The sequence below is a fragment of the Megalops cyprinoides genome, chromosome 9 (assembly GCF_013368585.1).
Source record: "Megalops cyprinoides isolate fMegCyp1 chromosome 9, fMegCyp1.pri, whole genome shotgun sequence".
NCBI lineage: Eukaryota > Metazoa > Chordata > Actinopteri > Elopiformes > Megalopidae > Megalops > Megalops cyprinoides.
In genome coordinates this window covers 22,607,738-22,629,656 of record NC_050591.1, presented here as the reverse complement: position 1 = coordinate 22,629,656, position 21,919 = coordinate 22,607,738, and the positions used below count along the sequence as shown (strand labels likewise).

Below are 21,919 nucleotides of genomic sequence, written 5' to 3'. Positions count from 1 at the left end.
TTAATAGTGTTTTGGAATGTGTAGGCACATAATGTGTATTCCCACTGCAACAGCAGGGTGTCTCCTGTGATTGCAGGTGTAATTACCCACCTGGTCATTAACTTGATGCTGTGACAGCATTGAATATGCCCTTTTAGTATGTGTCTTCCTTCAGTGAATGCTGGTTGACTAACAGGTGCACAGATGGAGGGTCTGGGCAGGCTTTCCTACATCCCTTGTCTGGCAAGAGAAAAAGTGGTGTTCAAGACCTCTCTTTCTGAATTTAACACCTTCTGTTATTTTTGAATTAAAAAAAAAATCTGTGTGCATATAACAGTTTAAAGCAATTACTGTAACAGTTCATAGTACGGAGCTCTTCAGCAGCACTTAGGTGTGATAGCTGGAGTCCTTAACATTCCAGAGCCTATGGGCTGACACTTGTCCAATGATTGGTCTCGGTGTCATCTACTAGTATTCTAAATTGGGCTTAACAGTGATCGGGTTTGGGTGCGGTTCTGGAGTTCCCTGCCAGAGAAAGGTACAAACAGCTTTGATTTTGTGCTTAGGTCACACGGTCCAGCAGCTATACGAAGAAGTCCCACTTCCAGGTGGAGGAGGAGGACATAGAAAAACTTGAGATCAAGTGAGTTCCGTTTCTTTCTTTACAGTCACTCCCCTTGTCTCCCATATACCCCTGCCCTTCTCCCACCACCATCCCAGTCCCAATCTGCCTCAGATTGTTAACTTGCTTTTTCTCCTCTAAAGACCGAAGCACGTGGGGAAAAAATTGACCCACGATGGTGTTCTTAAGCTACCATCGCCTGCTTGCGCCAACTCCTTTGTCTAAATTGACAATATTTCCCCTTTTATTTTAAATCGAAAGCGCCACTTTTTCCGTGTATTAGTGTGCCGTTTCATTGGAATGCTCTTGCGAATGCTATGCACTTCCGCTTTCATACTGACTGTTAGCTGGTCAGTTTGTAACTCTGTAGCTCGAACCTCTGGGGTTCCACTGTGTTCCACCTCCCTCAGGCACCTTCCGTTCTCATTAACCCCTGCCCCTCTTTCATGCCTCTCCCCTTCCTCCGACTCTGCAGGGCCAGTAGATGTTATGTTTTTTTTTTAATTTTTTTTTTTTAAAGGTTGTCACATTTTTTCAAGATTATTTTCTGAAATGATTTGTAGTCACTGTGTCCATGCAACATATTTCTTTGCATATTCTGTGTGTCTGTGTTGTGTTTAAACAAAGCATGATTGGTGCACACGGTAAGTGTTAAGTATTGTGTGAGATCCACTGTGACTGATTGTAAATGCACAGTACGTGATCAGTTGTGTGTTTGGCCCACTGATTGTTTGTTGATGTATAGGAAGTGGGCAGGAATTTATAAGACTCCTTTAGATTGATAGAAGATAAGTGACATTTCTCTTTGCAGTACCCTCCAGCGGACATATCCACTAACACTGCGTTCTTAACTGTCTCACTTAGCACACTGATATTTCAGTGAGGTAAGAACTAGGCTCAGCCAAAAGAGGTAAAAAAAAAAACAGAAACAAAAATACAACCAAATACTTGCATGCGTGTTTGTGCATTTCTCCCTTTTGCCCCCTTGGATTTTTAAATGTTCTATCTCTCTGAATGTTTTTGCTGTGACAATCCTGCGTGTCTGTTTGCAGTAAACACAGACATTTTGTCAAACGCACACATGGTTGCACGAACACACACACACACACACATGAAGGTGAAATTCACAACCACAAAGTGTTTTTAGAGTTTACCTTATGGACTTCAGTGTAATCTCTCATTTTATGAACAGCTATAAGTAATGTTAGGCATTTGAGGCAATGCATTCTGAGTGAAATAAACACTATAAGAACCTTTTTTGCCTAGTGCATTTCTAAATAGAATGTTATTAAGGGTCGTCAGAAGTCATCAGTCATGTCAGACACTTGCATCAGAACACTGAGAAGAGACACAAGGAGCAGAGTGTGTGTTCATGTGTGTAAAATTGGTGAATTGCCAGCTATCTTATTGCTAGCCTAATTTTTTTCCCTTTCTCTCTTTTTCTTCCTCTCTTGCCATTACCCTTCTTCAGAGTGGACCTGTGGAACAATGGAAATCTGGCACAGGATGTTTTCCTGGGAGAGACGCGGGTGTCTGTCAAGATTCTCCGCAACGACTCTATTCACCGTGCCTGGTAAAGAGCCGCCCGCACAGGCTCCGATACATACAGACACTCGCTCACATACAGAAATAGCAAGAGAAACGGACACCCACATGCTCACACAGACCGGTGACAAAAGGGGACAAGACAGACGCCCTATGCACAGACACACGCAGACTCATACTCCTTGAGCGTTGACCTGAGGAATGTAAACACCTGCGATACCTACAGTGGAGCCAGGGCTGAATTCTGCTGATTGGCAGATGGAGGGGGGAGATAAGGACCGTTTGTTGCAGAGAGTCTATGCGCTTCACTGAGCACCGAGGCCCTGGCCTGTGTTTATCTGTTACTCTGACGTCAGCATCCTGTGGCCTCACTCGCTGACACGTTAGCACATGTGCCCTTAGATATAGATTCGCCAGATCAGATCTGTCAGCCTCTAACCACGGTCGAATGCGTGTAAGCGGCCGGAAGCTGTTTTGGACGGGGCCAGTTCCAATCAAAGCCCCGCCGGTTCAAAAGGAATTCCAGCATCGCAGTGGAGGCCGCTTTGATTCTCGAGCGCAAGGCTGCTAATCCAGTTTGCATGCCATTTGAGCAGGGGTTTCAAGGAAAGGCGCAGAAGTCCTTGTTTCCACTTTGCGCTCGGACCAGTGGAAAGGCATCGTGCTGCCAGCGCTGTTGTGTAAACACTGGTGCTGTGGGCGTAGGACGATGAAGGAGAGATACGCATCTGTGTGTGCTTTGCATGAGGGCCGTGGGACGTGTGCGTGGGCGGCAGTTTGTCGTGCCCAGCTCTCCAGCTCCCCCGCTCGGAGTACAAGGCCGCCTGCGCAGACGCTGACTGAGACATACCGTGTTTTATGAGAACATCTGAGCAGACAGCGGATGAGATGCGCTGTCTGCTGCAAGACTGTCTGGGTAAATGCTGGTTGAGACATGCAATCTCTGCGCAAATGCTGGCTGAGTCATGCAGCAGCTGACTGGGACAGAGTCTGCTGTGAGACAGGCAAATTCTGAATGAGACACACTGTCTGCACAGATGCTGTTTGAGGCACACTGTCTGCGCAGACGCTGACTGGGATATAGTCTCCCGTGAGAAAGGCAAACGCTGGATGAGACACATGGGCTGCTATGAAACTGTCTGCAGAGCCAATGTCGGATACAAAAAGGGATTGTTTTCAGCGCTGAACAGATCCAGTGAGCGTGGTATCAGTGAATAGGAGGCGCCATCTAGATCATTTAAAGTTTAATGAATCTGCGCAGCCGAGCGTACCCACAGTATTTGAATGCGCCTCTGTTTATGATCACAATGTGGAGGCAGTGGCTAATGCAAAACCAAAGAGAGTCAGAGGCATCGATTTGCACCTCATTTTTTGTCACGTAGATATTCTTGACAGGAAGTAATCTGCATACCTTATGTTAGGTGACAAGTGAGATTGGTGATCCTCCCATAAGTTCCTCAAAAATACTTGCTTGCTTGACGAACACAATACCATTGTCCCTCTACGCATAAACTGATAGATCTGGACTATGGTATTCCCCACATTTAGCATTGGCTGTGTGGGGTTATAATGTGTGTGGGCCAGTGCAATACTGTTATAGGTCACACGAGGCAGGGCATTGACCACGCAGGATTTTGGTTGTGTGTCTTCTATTTTTTAAGATTTTGGTGGACCAGTGAACAGAATAACCTATCTGCCTTTAACAAGCTGTGCATTGGTATAAATTACACAATTCTGAGTAACATATTTGCATGTTCAGAACAAAAACCACATCAGGTGTCTCTGTGACAGGAAACAGATGGCATTCAACCTATCAAATTTCTCACACCTTCTTTCACACCAAGGTGATGTTTGAATTTATGCAGAGTGTTTGAAAGTGGTTTTGGTAAGACAGTCTGTTAGGCAGATACCAATTTTCTACTGGGATTTGCAGAAATGACAGAAATTTCAGATCAGAGTTTGACTGTTTGATGGCCTCTTGTCTGTAGGTATTTGTTACAGCCAAAGGGCAATGGGAACAAGACTTCGAAGCCAGACGACCTCGGGTCCCTGCGGCTGAACGTGACTTACACCGAGGATAACGTCCTGCCCTCTGATTGCTACAATCATCTCCGCACACTGCTGCTTAAATCCCCCGAAGTGAAGGTACCACAGCACCATGCTACTGTCATAGCTGGATCACTGCATCTGTGATCCAGCTGAGAGTATCTGTGTTTGAGACTGTTTGCAAGTGTGCCTTTTCATTGCTGTTAGTGAGTCTGTGTGTGTCTGCATGAGTGTATGTGTCTGCATGTGCATGTACTGGACATGAGTGTTTAGCCGAAGGTGTGGAACTCCCTGAAGAGCCTGGTGTGGCAGCAGAAATTAGGAGTGTTGTTACACACAGTTACGGTCTCTCTCACTCCCCCTCTCTCCGTCACTCTTCTTCAGCCCATCTCGGCGTCAGCGGCCCATATCCTGGGAGATATCTGCAGGGAGAGGTACGAGGCGGTTCTCCCGGTCGTGCGTCTTCTCCTGCATCACAATCGCCTGGTCCCGTTTGTGTCCGCGATCGCGGATCTGGAGCTGGAGCAGACACAGTGAGTGAGGGGTTCCTCTCTCTGCAGTAAAAAAAAAAACACACCTGTCGCTGCTAGAGTACACCTCTCCCTGCTGTGAAACATACCCCTCTCTGTTAGAGTACACCTCTCCCTGCTGTAAAGCTCTCTGCTACTTGTTTCACGTGCTGTTTATTTTACATGTTGTATCGTGATGTGTTTTGGATACTGTGACCTAGTGACTGATGTATGATAGTATACTTGGCTTCCCTTGTCTTGTCAGGTTGCACAAGTTAACTTGTGGTAGGGTTTGAATGGTGTTGTGCTCGCACTCACTGGTCTGGGAGCGTTGTTAGCCTGTCACACTGTTGTTCATTAAACTTGAATAGATGATTGTAATGTGAAACACTCCTTTCTGTGCCCTACAGTACCACCTATTTTTGTTGGTTCTGTTGGGGTTACTGTACATCAGAGTGCTACTGCACATAGAGCAGCCTGCTTTCTGAAAGACCCCACTGGCTGTGTGCATCATTAAGGCCCTCCTGCCTGGTTTCTCTCCGCCCAGGGAGGCCAACACCATATTCAGGGGGAACTCGCTTGCAACACGCTGCATCGATGACATGATGAAGATCGTAGGGCGGAGCTACCTGACCGTCACCCTGAAGTCCGTTTTGGATGAGGTATGCACAATGGAACGTGGAACACCAGAACAACAGACCATATTCTATAATGTAAAGCAATGCAGTCAGAGGCCAGAACCCCCCAGCAAGAGACTGCTGTCAATCCTGTTGCTATTTAAAGAGTTCCAGTGATGGGCGTCTTTATGAATATTCATTAACAGGGAGGCCTGGAGCAAATATTCTCAATGCTCAGCTGCTGCGGTGTTTCTACACATGTCCATACTGATTATAATCAGAATAAACAAGAGCAGGTCTTTAGCAACATTAATGAATATTCATGAGCACCTGCCTTCATTCAACTTCCAAAGTGTCTACAGTACAGATACAGAATTGTGAAAGTACAGAGATTGTCCCGCTGTAGAATCTCTGCTTTAATTACCCTATGTATTATTTTCGCCAGATATGTGAATCCAACAAAACCTGCGAAATTGACCCTGTAAAACTGAAAGAGGGAGACAATGTTGAAGTAAACAAGGTAAGATCCTCATGTTAGTATAACATTATAGTGTAAAGTCAGACAGTGTAACCAGTATGGGCAAATACTGGTCAGATTTAATAGCAATGTATATTACTTATACAATTTTAGTTAAAATCCAGAATGGTACAGTGTTATTGTACGATGCAAGAATGTATGTGGCTCTTTTTTTCTTTGTTTGCTTTGTTTTTGCTTTTTTCTTTCTTTGTACCTGCAACTATAATGTTTGTGGTGGTGTGTTCTATGTGTATGTTCAATCCCAGTATAACCTCCTACATTAATGTGTGTTTGTGTGTGCGTGTGCGGTTCCACAGGAGAACCTGCAGCAGTATGTACAGAAGGTGTTCTCCTCCATCACTCAGTCCAGTGTGAGCTGCCCTCCCGTCATGTGTGATGTCTTCAGGTCCCTGAGACAAATGGCCTCCAAGCGCTTCCCCAGTGAGTGTGACATCTCCCTCACATAGTCTCCGACAGGTCCCAACTGCTTGCCGAATTGTTGAGTAAACGCGTTTTACACGGCCTGATTTGCTAACCTGATGGATGCAAAGCTACAGAAGCCAGTGCAGTGTGGTCATGGTCAGCCGGGAGTTCACAGCTATTTTCCAGAGATGGAAAGCCGGTAGTCATGCAGTCGCTTTAAATAAAGACCCTGTTCCACCAGTTAGCGACACTCATCCCAGGACACAAGATATAACATCTTGCATGGTTGAAGTTATGATATTGTGTCAATTTTTAAAGCCAAATAGAAATAAGCAGTAGGGAATGTGATTGCACATGAAATAAATTACACTAGGCATTTCATAAAGGACAACTGGAGCTGAAGAGAAATATGTGAGAGCATGCTGTACTGGTGTCTCCTGTGTCTATCCTCTGTAGTCACCACAGGGTGGCAGCAAATTCCTGCTGCCTGCACTGCACTCAGATACCACAAGGTGGCAGTAAAGCCTTGGTAACAGCAGAGCCCTCAGCAGTGAGTGTACTGGCTGAGCAACGATGAGGTCACCAGTGCCCTGTCTTTCCTATCTCTACCTGTCGTCTCCTGTGCCTACAGATGACCCACACGTGCAGTACTCTGCTGTCAGCAGCTTCGTGTTTCTACGTTTCTTCGCTGTCGCCGTTTTGTCACCACACACCTTTCAGCTCCGCCCCCATCATCCTGTAAGTGGGTCCTGGTTCACCTCTCCCCTTGCCCTCCCCCCACCTGTCTTGAGTGCACAGATTATGACCAATAATAACCATTGAAGCAATGGAATGTGGTAGGTGTGTGAACAGGTATGGATGGGGTTTGTGTATATATGAAGCCAAGCTGTAGTTTATATCTTGGTTTGAATGTTGTTTGTATGTAAAAATGGTAGGTTGGTAGGTATGTTTTTGTGTATTTAGTTAAGTGGATATGGTTGTAGAAGAGTGGGTTTGGGTAGAGATTGAAGTTATGTACAGATATATGTTTGAGAGGTGGTAGACGTTAAGGTGTTTGTGGGGGTTTAAAGTGGACACCTTGTCTTTCAGGACCCAGAGGTATCCCGTACACTAACCCTCATCTCCAAAACCATCCAGACGCTGGGGAGCTGGGGAAGCCTGTCCAAAAATAAACTGGTATGGTCAGCTTCATCTGTCCTTCAGCAAATATTCCTGCTAATCACTGTTCTCCCACTAGAGCAATGCCACGGAGCTCATTGGAGAATGCAGCTCTGAAAACTGTTTGTGAAACACAGTTTAAAAAATGTAACAAGTATTTTAAAAACTCATAAAAACTGAGAACGCCTTTGTTACACAACAATGGCACTTGTGGTATCTGTGCTTGTTTATATGTAATATTTTAGTATAATAAAGTAATATTCTAGTATTACAGTTTTTACCATTTGACTAAAACATTATTATGCTCAAAGCATAATATTTTTACCTTTAACGTCAGTGTTTGTGTAGGTGTTATGTAGAGTTTAAACCTTCGTCTCTCTTTTGTTCTTTGTTTGCATTGCAGTCCAGTTTTAAAGAGTCTTACATGTATGATTTCTTCAAATCATTCCAAGAAGAGAAATGCATACAGGAAGTTAAAAAGGTAACCTCTCTTCTCTTCGTCTTTGAACCGTCCATGCATGTGGTCTTAGGGGATGTCGTTGTGTTTGTTTAGAAACTGATCTGTGTTTTTTTTCTCCTCCATAGTTCTTAGATGAGATTTCCTCCAATGTGAGCAAGGAGTCCATCGGGGTGGAGGACTCTGTGGTTCTGAAGGAGGGGTGAGTGATCCGGGTCAGGTGTCCCGTTCAGTCTCAGCCACGCAGATCATTCATTCACTTGGAGTCAAAGGAGGGTCAACAGTGAAGGATCGGCAGAGACTCAGCAGCAGAGTCCCGGGGAGTTATGGGTCTCTGATGGCGATTTCCAGAGCGCTCTTTGAACAATAGGGGCTTTTCCACTGGAAAAGGGGAAAGTGGAACACAAATTATGAATGAACGATCTGACTAAAAATGGGAGAAATGGATCTCAAACTGTGAACTGCAGACAGTCACACCGTAGGTCTCCCTGACATATCATAGTTGTCCTTGCTGCGTGCCCTCACCGCCTGTGGTGCTGGCACATGCTCACACTGTCAATCTTCCCAATATGGTAGCAGGTTGGGTTTAAGTACTGACATCGGTTATGTTCCGCATCGTCTCTTCACAGTGAGGTGCACAAGCGGGCCCAGGGCAGGAAACGCATCATTGGCAAGAAGAACTTCAAGAAGAGGTGGCTCCGTGTGACCAACAGAGAGCTCTCCTACCACAAGCACAGAGGTGAGCCCCTCCCCTGAAAGCACAAACACAAGTGTAATAGTAAGCAGGGTCTTCTAACAGGGCACCACTCTGACCCAATGATGCCCCCACATGGGAGTACAAAGAAAGGAATTTCATCCATCCATGTTTTTATTTTACAGTTAAATAGAGAGAACAAATTAAGTTGCATTCTGTATTCTTTCAATGCCATACTGTACTGCTGTTACAGCATCCTTGTCCAGCAACACATTCTGTTACAGCATAATGATTTAAGATTTAGTCAACCACTGTACAGTACGTCTCAAAATTGCTCAACATTTATTGCAAAAGCAACTGATATCAAACAGGCCTCTGACCAAGCCCTGAGGTCCAGGTTGACAATGACAGCATTGGGGAAAAAAATGTACTTTGTTCTTCTGGACTAGGGGTGAGTTTGTTCGTGGGGCTTCCTTATCCCTCTGCTCAGAGACTGAATGGTCAGGTGCCTATGAGCCTCTCAGATGATGTCAGTGCAGCAGCACCTATTCAGTCAGTGTTTGCTCCACTAATACGCTGTTTATAATGTGAAGAGTAGCTGTTTGTCGAGCGTGCGCGTACCCGAGAATTGCATTCGTTATACTCTTGTCGCAGTGATTTGCACTGTTACTCTTGTCGCAGTGATTTGCACTGTTATTAGCTGTGGTGTTTGTTATTAAGAAGGGGCAAAAGACATCCAAGAACAATGCCATTAAGTAAGCTCACAGAATATGTTTGGTCAAGGTAAATATATTACAGATCGCTGAAGTAAACAACAAGGCATTCAAATGCACATTCAGTACTCTTAAGTCCTAGTCTCTCTTAGACAGTATATTTTAGTGACGGTTGGGTTCTATTCAAACTATACCTGTCTTTATTGACCTTCTCTTGCTGCTTTTCCTCCTGACTTCTCAGTCAGTGATGTAATAGGCAGAGCAGTTGTAGCCTAAGCAACGCAGTAATGTTAGCAGCAGCATGTTGCAGGCTGGTGGTAGTGTAGAATGTTGATCTTACCAGAGAAGCCTACAAATTAAAGGTTTGCTTATCAAGTATGACATTATTTTGAAAGGCGTTCATTGTTGATTGCTTTGACCTGAGTCAACATGTTGACATTTTCATTATGACAAGTTATCTAGCCACTGTTATTTGAGAGAATGATATTGTTCCCTGGACGCTGTTCCCTGGACTTTCAGTGGCTGTTCACTGTTCAGAATTTTCACAACAAAGAATGAGTTACTGGTCAAAACAACTTTTTATTCTGCCTCAAGGGCACAGAAGGACCATAATTGGGTACTCTGGAGGATACATAAATGGATTTCTTAATGATACTGTAAAACTCCACGTAACATTGAAACCAATGGTGAGGAGCAGGTGGTTTAAAAAAATAACCTGGATACTAACTGTGTTGTTATTAAGTAAGGTAATGTCAACCCCGGTTCATCTGTGTATGGCTTTCACCTTTAACTGTGGCACCTGCTGCTTCATGACCACTAAAGCAAATCCCCTGGGACACCAGGGTCCGCTCTGCTTAGTCTCCATTGCGCTCATTAGCCCTGTTTTTGGCCCTGTTGAGGATCAGTTCCCCCCCGCCTTACAGGCACTGTAGATATGTCCTGCTGTTCCACTTGTGGTCTGTACTGTCAGTGCTCAGCTATTCGATTCATGCAGTAGTGTATTGTCCCCCCCCCCCCCAAACTCCCTTCTGGCAGGAGCTTCTGTGTGTGCTTTTATCATTTACTCCCTGCCCAGGTTTACATCTGTGCAGTGGCCCAAAGAGGCGGGGGTGTGGAGGGGCATGTGTGTGGTCTCCACGTTTCATATACCAACACAGAGATGACCTGTTCTGGGACCATATGACCACCTGTCGTGAGGGGTGCAGGTGCTTGACGGGGGAAGGGGCAGTCCCCCTCTCTCTGTTTAAGTGCCCCCTGTCTCACTTTCTCTCTCCCTCAGGGGCCCAACTCCCTGGCCACAGATGATCTGGTTGTGGCTTTTCTGTTGTTTTTTTTTTTTTCAGCTTCATGAAACATTGGTTCTCCTAACATTCCTAACCAGTTTTTGGCATAAATGTCTAAAGTAGAGTATAAGATGTCCACTCTTCCTGCTGTGTCTTGGTTGTTATTCTGCGAATCTGATTAATCTGTAATCAAGATGAAAGCATTCAAATACTGTGAAGAAAATACCTGAGTACAGTGTTTTCAGGAGATGGACTGATAAGTGTGGTGACCATAATCAGGTGAATAGCCCTACAGACCCCGTAGTCTTCTGGGACCAGGGATGAGAAGCCTGTGGATAGTCTGCCCATTTTTGCAGGCTACATGAACAAAAGAAAAAAAAACACTAATTCATTATTTAAATTCATGTTTTGTTCTGTTTTTTTTTTTTTTTTTTAAAAAACCTCAAAGTGTCCTGACAAAGAACATCTGTTTCACGTAATGCACAGCGCTTATTATTTCATCTGATTTAGGTCCATAGTGTGCAGGTTTGGTGGCTGCGTGCAGATGTAGCGCTGTTTGATGGGCTTGCCCGGGAAGCGTGTTCTGTGTGCTGCTCCGCGGGCCAGCGAGAGCAGAGTGATTTCCCCCCGGGACCGCTTCCATAATGTCAGCCTGCCTTTCATGTCCTTTCGGTTTGACTTTTGGCGTAAATTACGTTATGAGCGGAGCTCGTTATTGGAACCGTTTGTAGGTCTGCGCCCCAGTGCTTTCATCCCTCGCCAGGCTGGGCGGGATTTCCGGACCCGCATTGCAGAGGCCTGGACTCTTACTGACCTCAGGAGTGGCACTGCCGAGCCATAAAGCCATCCTGTCCCTGCACCCACCCACCCACCCCCCTCCCCTCCCCTCCAGAGGTTTGGAGAAATGGCCGAGTACTGAAAGTCCAAGGTCAAAGGTCACATTCTTCAAGGTTTCACGTCAGGTCTTACAGGCCTGAGTAGCTTCTTAGGCTCAGGACTGACAGAGAAAGATGCACACAAGCACACAGCATGTACACACACATATAGACACATATGTTGTGCGCATGTGATATTAATTCAGTGTCTTGGCTCCAGAACGGCTGCTCCCTGCTGGTCAGATTCATGCAGCAGACAAATACTCGTCATGCATTCTTTCAGTCTGGTGGTTTATGGGAAAATGCACTATGTAAACGTTTCTCTCTGTTTCTTGGAATTAGTCTTAACACGGACTGCTGGCACCTTGTCCAAAAAGTAGCCATGTTTCACAGTATAACTCTGCATCAGCTCACTGACTGAGACACTACCAGCAATGACCAGTGCACCCCTCACACACACACACACACACACACACACACACACACACACACACACACACACACACACACACACACACTCACTCACCTCAGCTGTTTGAGTATTTCCACCATTCCCACACCTCAGACCAGAACAGACCTAAGGGAGGGGAGTGGGTGTCAGAGAGGTATCAGAAACCTTGGGCACCGAAATAAAGAGAGGTTGAGTGAGAGAGACAAAAGAAGAAGGTCAGACTAAGAGGGAATTTGAGAGGGAAGAGAGGTGACATGGGGATGTAAATGGGGGGATGTTACTTCAACTGCCCCCAGTAAAAGGCGCTCTGCTCCATAATGTTTTATGTGTGTGGGTGTGATTGCACCCCGGCCTCTCACTGAACCCCGCACATTCTTGTCCTTTAGTTTATAGGAATGTTTGGCAAGCAGGAAGCCTCAGTACAGTGAGTGCCTGTGTGATTCCATCCATATCACAAACACACTTATCCCACACACGTGCGCTTGTGAGTCACTCTGCCTTTGCGCATGTGAGAAAAACTTATGACGGGCCCCGTGAGAGAGAATTCATACTTGGTCTCACACACAGCATCATAATCTCACACGTACGCCACCTCTTACACAAACACTACTATACCCTCTTACATGCACAATCGTACTCTCTTTTACTTACTATCATACGCTCATACATACAGCAATAAATGGGGCCTCATAAAAAATAGTAACCTTACGCACAGAGGCTCTGTCTCACACACACACACGCATGAACACGCTGTCTCACATGCTTTGTGTGGCATTCACAGAAACATGCTGTCTCATATTCAAAAACATCTACACATATGTACACATGAAAGTACAAACAAGCAGAAATGCAGTGAAGCATATAAAAATACTGTTTCTCACACACATGCAATCAAGCGAGACAGTGTTGTGCAATTGTCCATGTCCAGCCTCCCAGAACAACAGGAAAAGATGTGTAACTACAGCCAAGGATCAGTGCCATACTGTCCAGGTCCTGGTGTGTGAATTGTCCTATACACCACCTCCAGAAGCTCTGTGGTACAACTGCTTAAGCATGGGAGCATTATAGGACGTCACTCTATTTTCAAACTGAAGCTTGATTTTTTTTTTTTTATTTGTCCTCACAAGTTCTGAAATTCTAAAAAAAAAAAAAAAAATGATACAGCTTGAATGTAGGTTGTCTGATTTCAGGCAGGGTAAGACAAGCAATGTGAGTAAAGGAGGAACAATAGACATGATAAAAGAACTCTCACAGTGCAGGAAAGCACAACAGACAGTTTTTTGCCATTTGAAATATCCACAATCCTCTAAGCCTTCTGTGCAGTCCTGTGAGAGCATGGGACACCTCCAGACCAAATGCTCAGTGTCCGAGACATTTGCCTGGCCAAAGGGGAGAGCTCAAGTGCCGAGCGGATGATAGCATACACTGATGGCCTTAAATCTCTCACTAACCTCGCCTCCCTCTGGGACGTGCTGTGTTTTAGTAAGTAATGAGACAACAGAGTGGAAGGGCCAGGGGCTTCTCAGCTTCACACATAATAATTTAGGAGGGGGAAGAGAAGAACGCCTTGCTTCTCTGCGACTCCTTACTGCCATGAAAACGATTAAGTTCAGCGTAATTTTTTTCTCTATCTCTCCATCTTTTAACCTCTGCCATGTGGAAGCTTTATTGTTGTGGTGATTTGTAGTCTGCTGTGTTGATGGTTAAAGCTGATCTCTCCGTGTCGTGCTCACATACAATAAATAACAGGGGAATGGGGGGGGTGGGGGTTCCAAGAGACGGACAGCTGGGGGAGGGAAGCAAACCTAGCGCTCACACTTAATCGTTATGGCGATGTTGAGATCGATATCCTCAGATATGCAGAGTGGCAAAGGTGGAATTGTGGAGGGTATCGTTTCGAAGCCCACAGAAACTTGTCCAGATGTGCGCGTAATGCAGAACCACAGATTGATCAAAGCAGCAGCAGAGGTCCTCACAATGGCAGCTCTGTAATGCTGCACTTGTGTTTTTTGGCTGGCTATTGTCAAAAATAAGATTCATCAGGGAGGAGATAAAAATAGGAATTCGCCAAATGTAAAGTATGTCTTCGGAAAATAGTTCCATATTTACATTGGATGGAAAAGTGAGGCTGGTCTCAGGGAGGGAAGTACTCTCTGAGCTCATTTCTCAGTTTGAAGAGTCCAGAAGACCCTGCCACTATCACCACCCCATCTGCCCATCACCTCATTAGCTGTTTTCCACCTGAGATGTGCGACCAAGTCCTATCTGAGACATGCCATTGGGTCTGTAAGGACAGGAGCGAGAGTTCTTGGGGTACTGAAGGGCAACGCAATGTTTTCCAGGCAAAGAGGCCCTCTGCATTATTCCTGTAAAGAATATCCTGGGAGTGGAGAAACTGGAAGAGAACGCCTTTAACCGGAAAAACGTGAGTTTGACCCCTGAGCTCTCCCAGTGGTTTTTCGTGATATGTGCGGTTATGTCAGACGTGTGGTATGTGTCGGGTGCATGGTACTTGTGGGTGAGACGTGTTGCCAGCTGGGGGGTTATTGATGTGCAGGTGTGTGACATACAGTATGTGCGTGCGGCTACGCAGATGTTCCAGGTGATCCATGGAGAGAAGCCGCTGTATATCCAGGCCAGTAACTGCGTGGAAGCTAGCGAGTGGATCGAGGTCCTGAGCCAGGTCAGCCGCTGCAACCCTGGGCGACTGAGCACCTTCCACCCTTCCGCTTACCTGAGTGGGTCCTGGCTGTGCTGCAAGGCTACCAGCGAGAGCCAGCCGGGCTGCAAGCCCTGCACTACGTGAGTCAGCTGCACCAGCTACAGTCTGCAGCATGTGCCACACCCACTCGCACCCTGCCACACCCATCCACACCTTAACCCTCCATCATGTACTGAGCCCTTTAAGCACACCCACTCGCACCCTGCCACACCCATCCACACCTAAACCCTCCATCATGTACTGAGCCCTTTAACCACACCCACTCGCACCCTGCCACACCCATCCACACCTAAACCCTCCATCATGTACTGAGCCCTTTAACCACACCCACTCACACCCAGCCACACCCATCCACACCTAAACCCTCCATCATGTACTGAGCCCTTTAAGCACACCCACTCACACCCAGCCACACCCATCCACACCTAAACCCTCCATCATGTACTGAGCCCTTTAACCACACCCACTCGCACCCTGCCACACCCATCCACACCTAAACCCTCCATCATGTACTGAGCCCTTTAACCACACCCACTCGCACCCTGCCACACCCATCCACACCTAAACCCTCCATCATGTACTGAGCCCTTTAAGCACACCCACTCGCACCCTGCCACACCCATCCACACCTAAACCCTCCATCATGTACTGAGCCCTTTAAGCACACCCACTCGCACCCTGCCACACCCATCCACACCTAAACCCTCCATCATGTACTGAGCCCTTTAACCACACCCACTCACACCCAGCCACACCCATCCACATCTAACAACACCATTCAAGACGCGCAAAGCCAGGCCACACTTACCTCCCGGCCCCTGCACCTCACAGAGTCACACCAAACCCCACACTCGTTTTACACATTACCTCAGCACGCTATGCCATGCCCAACTGTGCATTATACAGCAAGGTGGATTAGTGGTAGGGAACTTGTTACCAGAGGTTGTAGAATATGAGTGAGCCGGTTTCCTTTGTGAGGAGTGTCACACCCAGCCACACCCATCGCAGTGTGAGTACCGTATCCCGTTGTCTCTAACCAGGTGCCTCTTTCTGTCTCCTCCCCTCAGCACCATGCCAGTAAACATACAGCTGGACATTGATTGTGACCGTGAGACTGAGAGAATCTTCTCCCTGTTCTCCTCCAACTGCTCCAAACTGCAGAAGATGGAAGGCAAGTCACCTCAGCTACCTTGTCGGTGATTATGGGTACTTCGGTGAAATGTCATGGCCATGTGTGTGTAAGATTATAGTGCTTCTAACTTCTGACCAGACATGGTTCAGAATCAGAGAACTGTTAACCTGATGGCCTTATTATCATAGTTACAAAGGAAGCTCCACACCTTGGTGCCACGCTACAGTTGGAGCCAAGAGCAATTGGTCAAGGCAGGCAGCAGACATCGAGTCTAGCATACAACCGGGAGTGGGCAATTGGCAACCATCACCACACAAAGACGCGGTCAGCATCAAAGGATTCCGCTTTGCATTGGGAACATAGGTTGATGCTGCAACAGTGTAAAACCTATTGTTTGTTGCCATTTGTTTCATGGTATAAAAGGCCGATCACGGTAACAGTTCTCTGAGTTAAAGCTTCGCAGGCAGAGATGCTGCCGGATTCCATCGCCGAATAAAGCTTTTTCTCCAAGCGCGCTTTTGGTCCGGTTCGTTTACTTTTAAAATTAGAACAAAATCCAACATGTGCCAACTAACCATGTCCAGAGGTCTCATTTGCTCAGTTTGTGTCGGTAAGCTCTTGAATGCATGTGGCAGGGTGCACACTCTTGTGATGGGGAGACATGTAACCTGGTCATGTGTCCTGCCTCTCAATTAGACGCCTGTGCCAGCATTGCTGTGTACCAGGGACCCCAGAAGGAGCAGGAGGACTATTCCCTCTTCACCATCCAGGACCCCAAGGAGACCTTCCACACCATCCAGCAGATCCGTCAGCTCCTGGAGCAGCTGAAAAATGACCATGCTGCTATCAGGAGTGCTGTCACTGCCACATATGGCAGCCAGTAAGTCTCGCCCCCAGCAGAACGTAGTCACTAAAGCATGCTGCAAAACTTTCATTATGGTTATTCATTCTCAGCCCCTTTTAAAAGCATTGTCTGTCACTCAGAGAAGTGTCTGATGTAAGGATAACCTAGTCCAGTGTATTACTAAAAATTTGAGAAGGAAATTTCAAGATGATTGGGCTGTTTGGACCAATAATGTTTGGAGAATGTTATCTGACACAAGTTGAGAATGTGTCTGATGTGCAGACTGTAGCTGAACTGGGCAACCTTGTCAAAAAAAATTGACCCTCTGTGTCAGAATGCACTGCTCAGCAGTGAAGTGTTTGCATGTAAGGATTAGGTCAGTACACTGGTTAAGTGGAAATGATTCACTTAAGATATTAAGCTTCACATTCCTCTGTTTATGATCTTTCACACGAGGTGACATTTCCCCATGTGCTTTATCTTTTTAAGGGAAAACCCCATAGTAGGGAAAACCTCCTAAAGAGCACTGCAAAGGGACTTGGTCAGAAAGGGACAGCCAGTCCAGCAGATGGCGGTATACTCCCAGCCAGAGTTTAACACTGGAGCAACACAGCGCTGGGATATGCACTGAGAATGCTGCTGCTTCCGTGAGGAGAAGGAACGCACACCCCTGGCACCGAGATCTCCAGATGAAGGTGGAAATGAGGAAGTAGAAATCCTGACCACTGCATGGTTCTCTTATTAGTTACTTCAAAAGCGGCTCACTCCATTTTTTTTCCTGTGAAAGGCAATCTCTCTCCCTTTCTCTCTGAATCTCTTGCTCTCATTTCAGTTTAAAGAAAGGATTGCAATATGGCAGGCATTAATTTGCGTAATATGAATTTGACCCTTTCACTTTCTCTACAGAGCTGTGGAAAAAAAACGATTTCACAAGTTGTTTTGTGTGAATAGGCTGCTAAAATACAAATGTTTTAAGAAGCATTTTAAAATCTTCACCAATAATGAAGCCGCATTTACAGTCTCTGACATGTGATGTTCAAGGACAGTGGCAATGAAACCGCCATTAGTTTGGTACAGAATCCACAAAGGGAATATTTTTCTCTTTTCTTTAGCTCCCCTCTGCACTTTGGGAAGAAGTGCATGTTTTTATAGAGTACGATTCGAGAGATAACAGATCTGCCTTATTTTATTTATGGATGTATATACAGCATTTTTTGACATCTTTCAAGAGGAAATGATGTCGAAGCACTTTAGATAAATTTGGAATGTTCCAGATTGAATCATTTAGATACATGGTATCAATTGACTCAATACTGATCAGTTAAATGATCATCATAGTTTTGTAATCTTGTACAGTGAGGTTTATATTCTGTAAATTTTAATATCTATTTTCAGACACCAAAGAAAACAATTTCATAGGGTTCAGGACTTGAAAAGGGTATAATTGTATTTTAAATACAGAAATTTTGAAAAGGACCTTTAAAATATTTGATATTTCATTCATGTATACTTTCTTGGCAATATTTTATTGAATGAAGATACTCTGATATAATGACCTCACCTTCTAGCGCTCAAGACTATCATCGCAAACCTGGTGCATTGTGAGTATCTGTGTTCATTTGTGGTGTGACTGCTACGGGGCTGAAAGTGTATTTTAAGCTCTGATCATGTTCTGTGGCTCCCTAGGAGATTGCCTGGTTGCCTCGTGGCCATATCACAACAACACAGGTCAGGTTTGTGACATTGCTATTGCTCGTGCTAGGTCTGTGATGTCATTATTCACATGTGCGCCAGTTTAGCTGGAGCCTGTTTCCTAGGAACGAGACAATCAGTTCCAACTTGATAGGCATCACACATCTCCTTGCTGGTTTGCCTCTGTGGCCTTGTGGGTGCCTAGAGTAAATGGCTCCCCCCACGAACAGCACATTATTCTGTGATTGGACAGATCCAAGATCAAATCCATTTGACAAGTTGTAAGCATTTTCTGTATCTGAGAAAACAAAACCTACAGTCCCACACATTCCTCTCACTTAGTTCTTTATCTCTGCCAGTTTTATCCCTTCACTGAATTGTGTTTTGTAAACAATGGATAGAAACTTGAACTTAAATCAGCATCAGAAGTAAAATGTTTAATACTGTCAGTACAGGGTTAACAAACGTGTTGTAAATTTGCAATCAGACTTTGACGTTGGTCCGCCATATATTTCTAACACGCTTGTTCCTTGTATTTAATATGACGTGTGTTTTTGTTTTTGTATGTTTGCGTTTCACACTGTGATTTGATAACTTGCTAAACTGTGCATACAGAGGTACGAAGGTTTGTCCTCCGCCACGCGTGGCCGCCCGTCTCCTGGTTTCGTAGCAAATGCAAAATTGTGGTACTTGTGAGCTGATGTAGGGTTGTGTACTGTAGAAGTTAAAGGACTGGTTAGGAACTAATATGAAATTATGGTACTGTACTCATGACAGTCTAATTATTTGAAGTAAGACTCATAACCTGATGGGGTTCACACAGTCCACCACCTAATGGATTGGCTCTTTTCGTCATGTAAATTGTATTGTTTGCTTCTTGCATGTTATGTACACTCGATCATGAAGAATTCCATAGGTGAAATGGTATGGATAATTATTGTCAGTTTACCATTCAATCAATCGGAAGACAGTGTTCAAAGGAAACACCTGGATATATAATGGATTTGTCAGGATCATTACTTCAGTATGTTGGGATGGGCAGTCACGTTTCAAGCTTGTTCGCAATGCATGGAAGTTGAAATCTTGTGATCATATTGACCATGTGTTTTGAGAACACCAAGTAGAAGCTGAGGTTCACTTTGCCCTTTACATTAAAAGTCGGCTTATCAGACATACTGCTTGTACCTTACCACTCCACCATCAAAGATTCATATATCGTTGGGAAGCAGCATGGCGGATCGGCCATTGCTGGTCATATACTGCAACTCACTTGTTTATGGTCAGTTGAAACAGGCGATCTTTGACTGTAAAACGAAATCTGTACATTCCACTCCATACTCTCAGATTAAGTACTCTTTCAGAGATACGCCTGTGTTCGGATCCCTTCCCAGTCAAGGTAACTGTGTGTGCGTGTGCGTGTGCGTGTGCGTGTGCGCGTGCGCGTGTGTGTGTGTGTGTTGTGTGGGGGTATGTGGCTGGGGGGGAGGAATGCAGTGAGCTCAGACCTGTTAGGGCACACTTTTATTGCTATCTGTATAACAGTAAGAGCCCCTGCACTCTCTACAGGTAGACATTTTGGATGCAGTCAGCAGCGCCCACTAGTGGTCAGCTGATCATCTCTTCATATGCTAAATGGGGAAAAAATAACATTGTTTTGATTTTTTTTTTTTTTTTATTTGTGTTTTTTCTCTCATTGAGTTCTGGACAACTCATCATGGTATGTTTCTGTTACTAAATGTATTTTTGTTATTTAAACTTTTTATAAATATTTTCATAACAGGAAACTTATGTCTTATTTCCTCTTTTTTATTTACTTGGAAGTAATTTACAATAAACATTTTGCCAACTGTAACTCTGCTTTCTGGTTTGCTGATTCCCTGGGCTCTCTTCTCCAATGAGGGTGAAAGGAATCCTCCTGTAACTTGAACAAATGAGTTCTTCATCCATCACTGCAAACAATGAAGAGCATACAATAATGGCCCTGCAGGGTTTCCTTCCCGGCATATTGTGACAGATCGTACATGCTTTAAATGGGTGAATGGAATCAATGTTTTGTATTAAAGCATTTGTGCTCTCGGGAAAGATGTGTTGATCTGAGCTCTGCTCATCTCTAATGAAGATGGAGAGTATGAGGAAGACGGGAGGGGAAGATAACGGAGAAGGAAATGGCAGCTTGTACACAGACAATGGACTTTGACTTTGGTCCTCTGTGGTTCGAGGTCCATCTCTGTCATGACGGAAAAGGTTCTAAGGTACTAAGCCTGGGTCTTTCATCTGGGAATTTTCGCACATAATGTTGAAAAATATACTTGAATACTTCCATCTGTCCTGGGAAGGAGAAATGGGTTCCTGTAAGTGGGAACATGTGCGAGTTTTTGAGTCTGTGGTCTCATTTGGGTTTAATATGTCAGTGCTGATGATGTGCACTTCATGTGCACTTTCGGACGACCACCTCATGCATGTATCTTCCACCTCAGGTCTGCAGCCCAGCCTGCAGGACGTGTGTGTAACTTAAGAGTGTGTGTATTGTTTGTGGAGAGTGGAACGGATGTGGACTTGACCCACAGGGTGTGAGGAGAAGAGAACTGCCGATGGAAGTAGAGTGCAACCATTTTCTTTGCCACCATAAGCAGTATCTTGTGTACAGTTGGAAATACTCGAAGAAAAGTGTCTTTGTGTGGAACAAATGAAAGGAATTAAGTCAGAAATTGTTCATCTCCGGCCTCCTACACATTACTCACAGCAAAGATCAAAGAGCATTTCTAAACTGCTGGATGACTGAACTTGGTTTGATGCACACCAATCTGTAAGCAAGAATATGCTTTCGCTGTAGAGAGAGCTATATAGAGAATACCATTCTGGTACCATTCTGGCTGGAGTGTTTCTCCTGGTATCTAATAATGCAGAAATTATTCTGAAACAATGACATACAGCAGCAGACAGAATGATCTGAAATGAGTAAAGTGTATTACAAACAACATATGTGATGATAAGAACAAAAAAAGTTCAGTCCAGTAAACATGCTATCTCTACCTAGTAAAGCAATCTTCATATGTGAATTGAGTGCTGATGCCAAAAGTAACATTCTTGCTCTTGGATGAAACAGCTACTCTTTTCTGCCATTGAGGAGGCTCTCCTACCATTTGAGCTGAATCTCAATCTAAACCACAAATATTAATGTTTGACCCATTTGTTTAAAGGGACAACAGGGCCATATTTGGTATTTTCAGCAGAATCTGAACATTTGCAATCAAACCTGACAGATTAAAGTTGATAGTCAATCATTAGTATTAACTGAGGAACTGGTCCTTTCGGGGGGGAAAAAATCTTAATCAGTTCTCCATTCAGTAATTTTTGTCCAAAATATAATCAAAGCTAAGAAAAAAGAAAGTTTACGGTAGATCACGATTTGCCACTGACCCAGTTTTTTGTTGATTGTACATTGAGGGTATATGTCCTGGAGGGCAATGTGACCTAGCTGCATCAGGGTGACGACAGCTGTATCCCTCAGATAAAACCCTCAGACCTTTTGGCTTATCTCCATGAATATTTTGTCTGCTACCACAATGTTGCAAAACTTATAATCAGACAGATTACTCAAGACTCCTCATACCCTCAGAGCTGAGAGAGAGCTCCTGGA

General features: G+C 44.9%; 1 protein-coding gene across 1 annotated transcript in view; it reads left to right on the top strand.

Moving 5' to 3' along the window:
• The window catches only part of rasa2 (RAS p21 protein activator 2), a 34,115-nt gene extending 16,325 nt beyond the window's left edge, over positions 1 to 17,790 (top strand). Inside the window, exons 8-24 of the mRNA XM_036536026.1 lie at positions 546 to 622; positions 2,073 to 2,174; positions 4,135 to 4,291; positions 4,577 to 4,725; positions 5,249 to 5,363; positions 5,764 to 5,838; positions 6,153 to 6,276; positions 6,890 to 6,996; positions 7,348 to 7,434; positions 7,820 to 7,897; positions 8,002 to 8,075; positions 8,503 to 8,612; positions 14,232 to 14,314; positions 14,483 to 14,691; positions 15,679 to 15,782; positions 16,440 to 16,623; positions 17,077 to 17,790. Of these exons, the coding sequence (XP_036391919.1) occupies positions 546 to 622; positions 2,073 to 2,174; positions 4,135 to 4,291; positions 4,577 to 4,725; positions 5,249 to 5,363; positions 5,764 to 5,838; positions 6,153 to 6,276; positions 6,890 to 6,996; positions 7,348 to 7,434; positions 7,820 to 7,897; positions 8,002 to 8,075; positions 8,503 to 8,612; positions 14,232 to 14,314; positions 14,483 to 14,691; positions 15,679 to 15,782; positions 16,440 to 16,623; positions 17,077 to 17,107 (1,866 nt within the window). The 3' untranslated portion in view covers positions 17,108 to 17,790. The remainder of the gene's footprint in view (positions 1 to 545; positions 623 to 2,072; positions 2,175 to 4,134; positions 4,292 to 4,576; positions 4,726 to 5,248; positions 5,364 to 5,763; positions 5,839 to 6,152; positions 6,277 to 6,889; positions 6,997 to 7,347; positions 7,435 to 7,819; positions 7,898 to 8,001; positions 8,076 to 8,502; positions 8,613 to 14,231; positions 14,315 to 14,482; positions 14,692 to 15,678; positions 15,783 to 16,439; positions 16,624 to 17,076) is intronic.
• Positions 17,791 to 21,919: the final 4,129 nt, after the last annotated feature.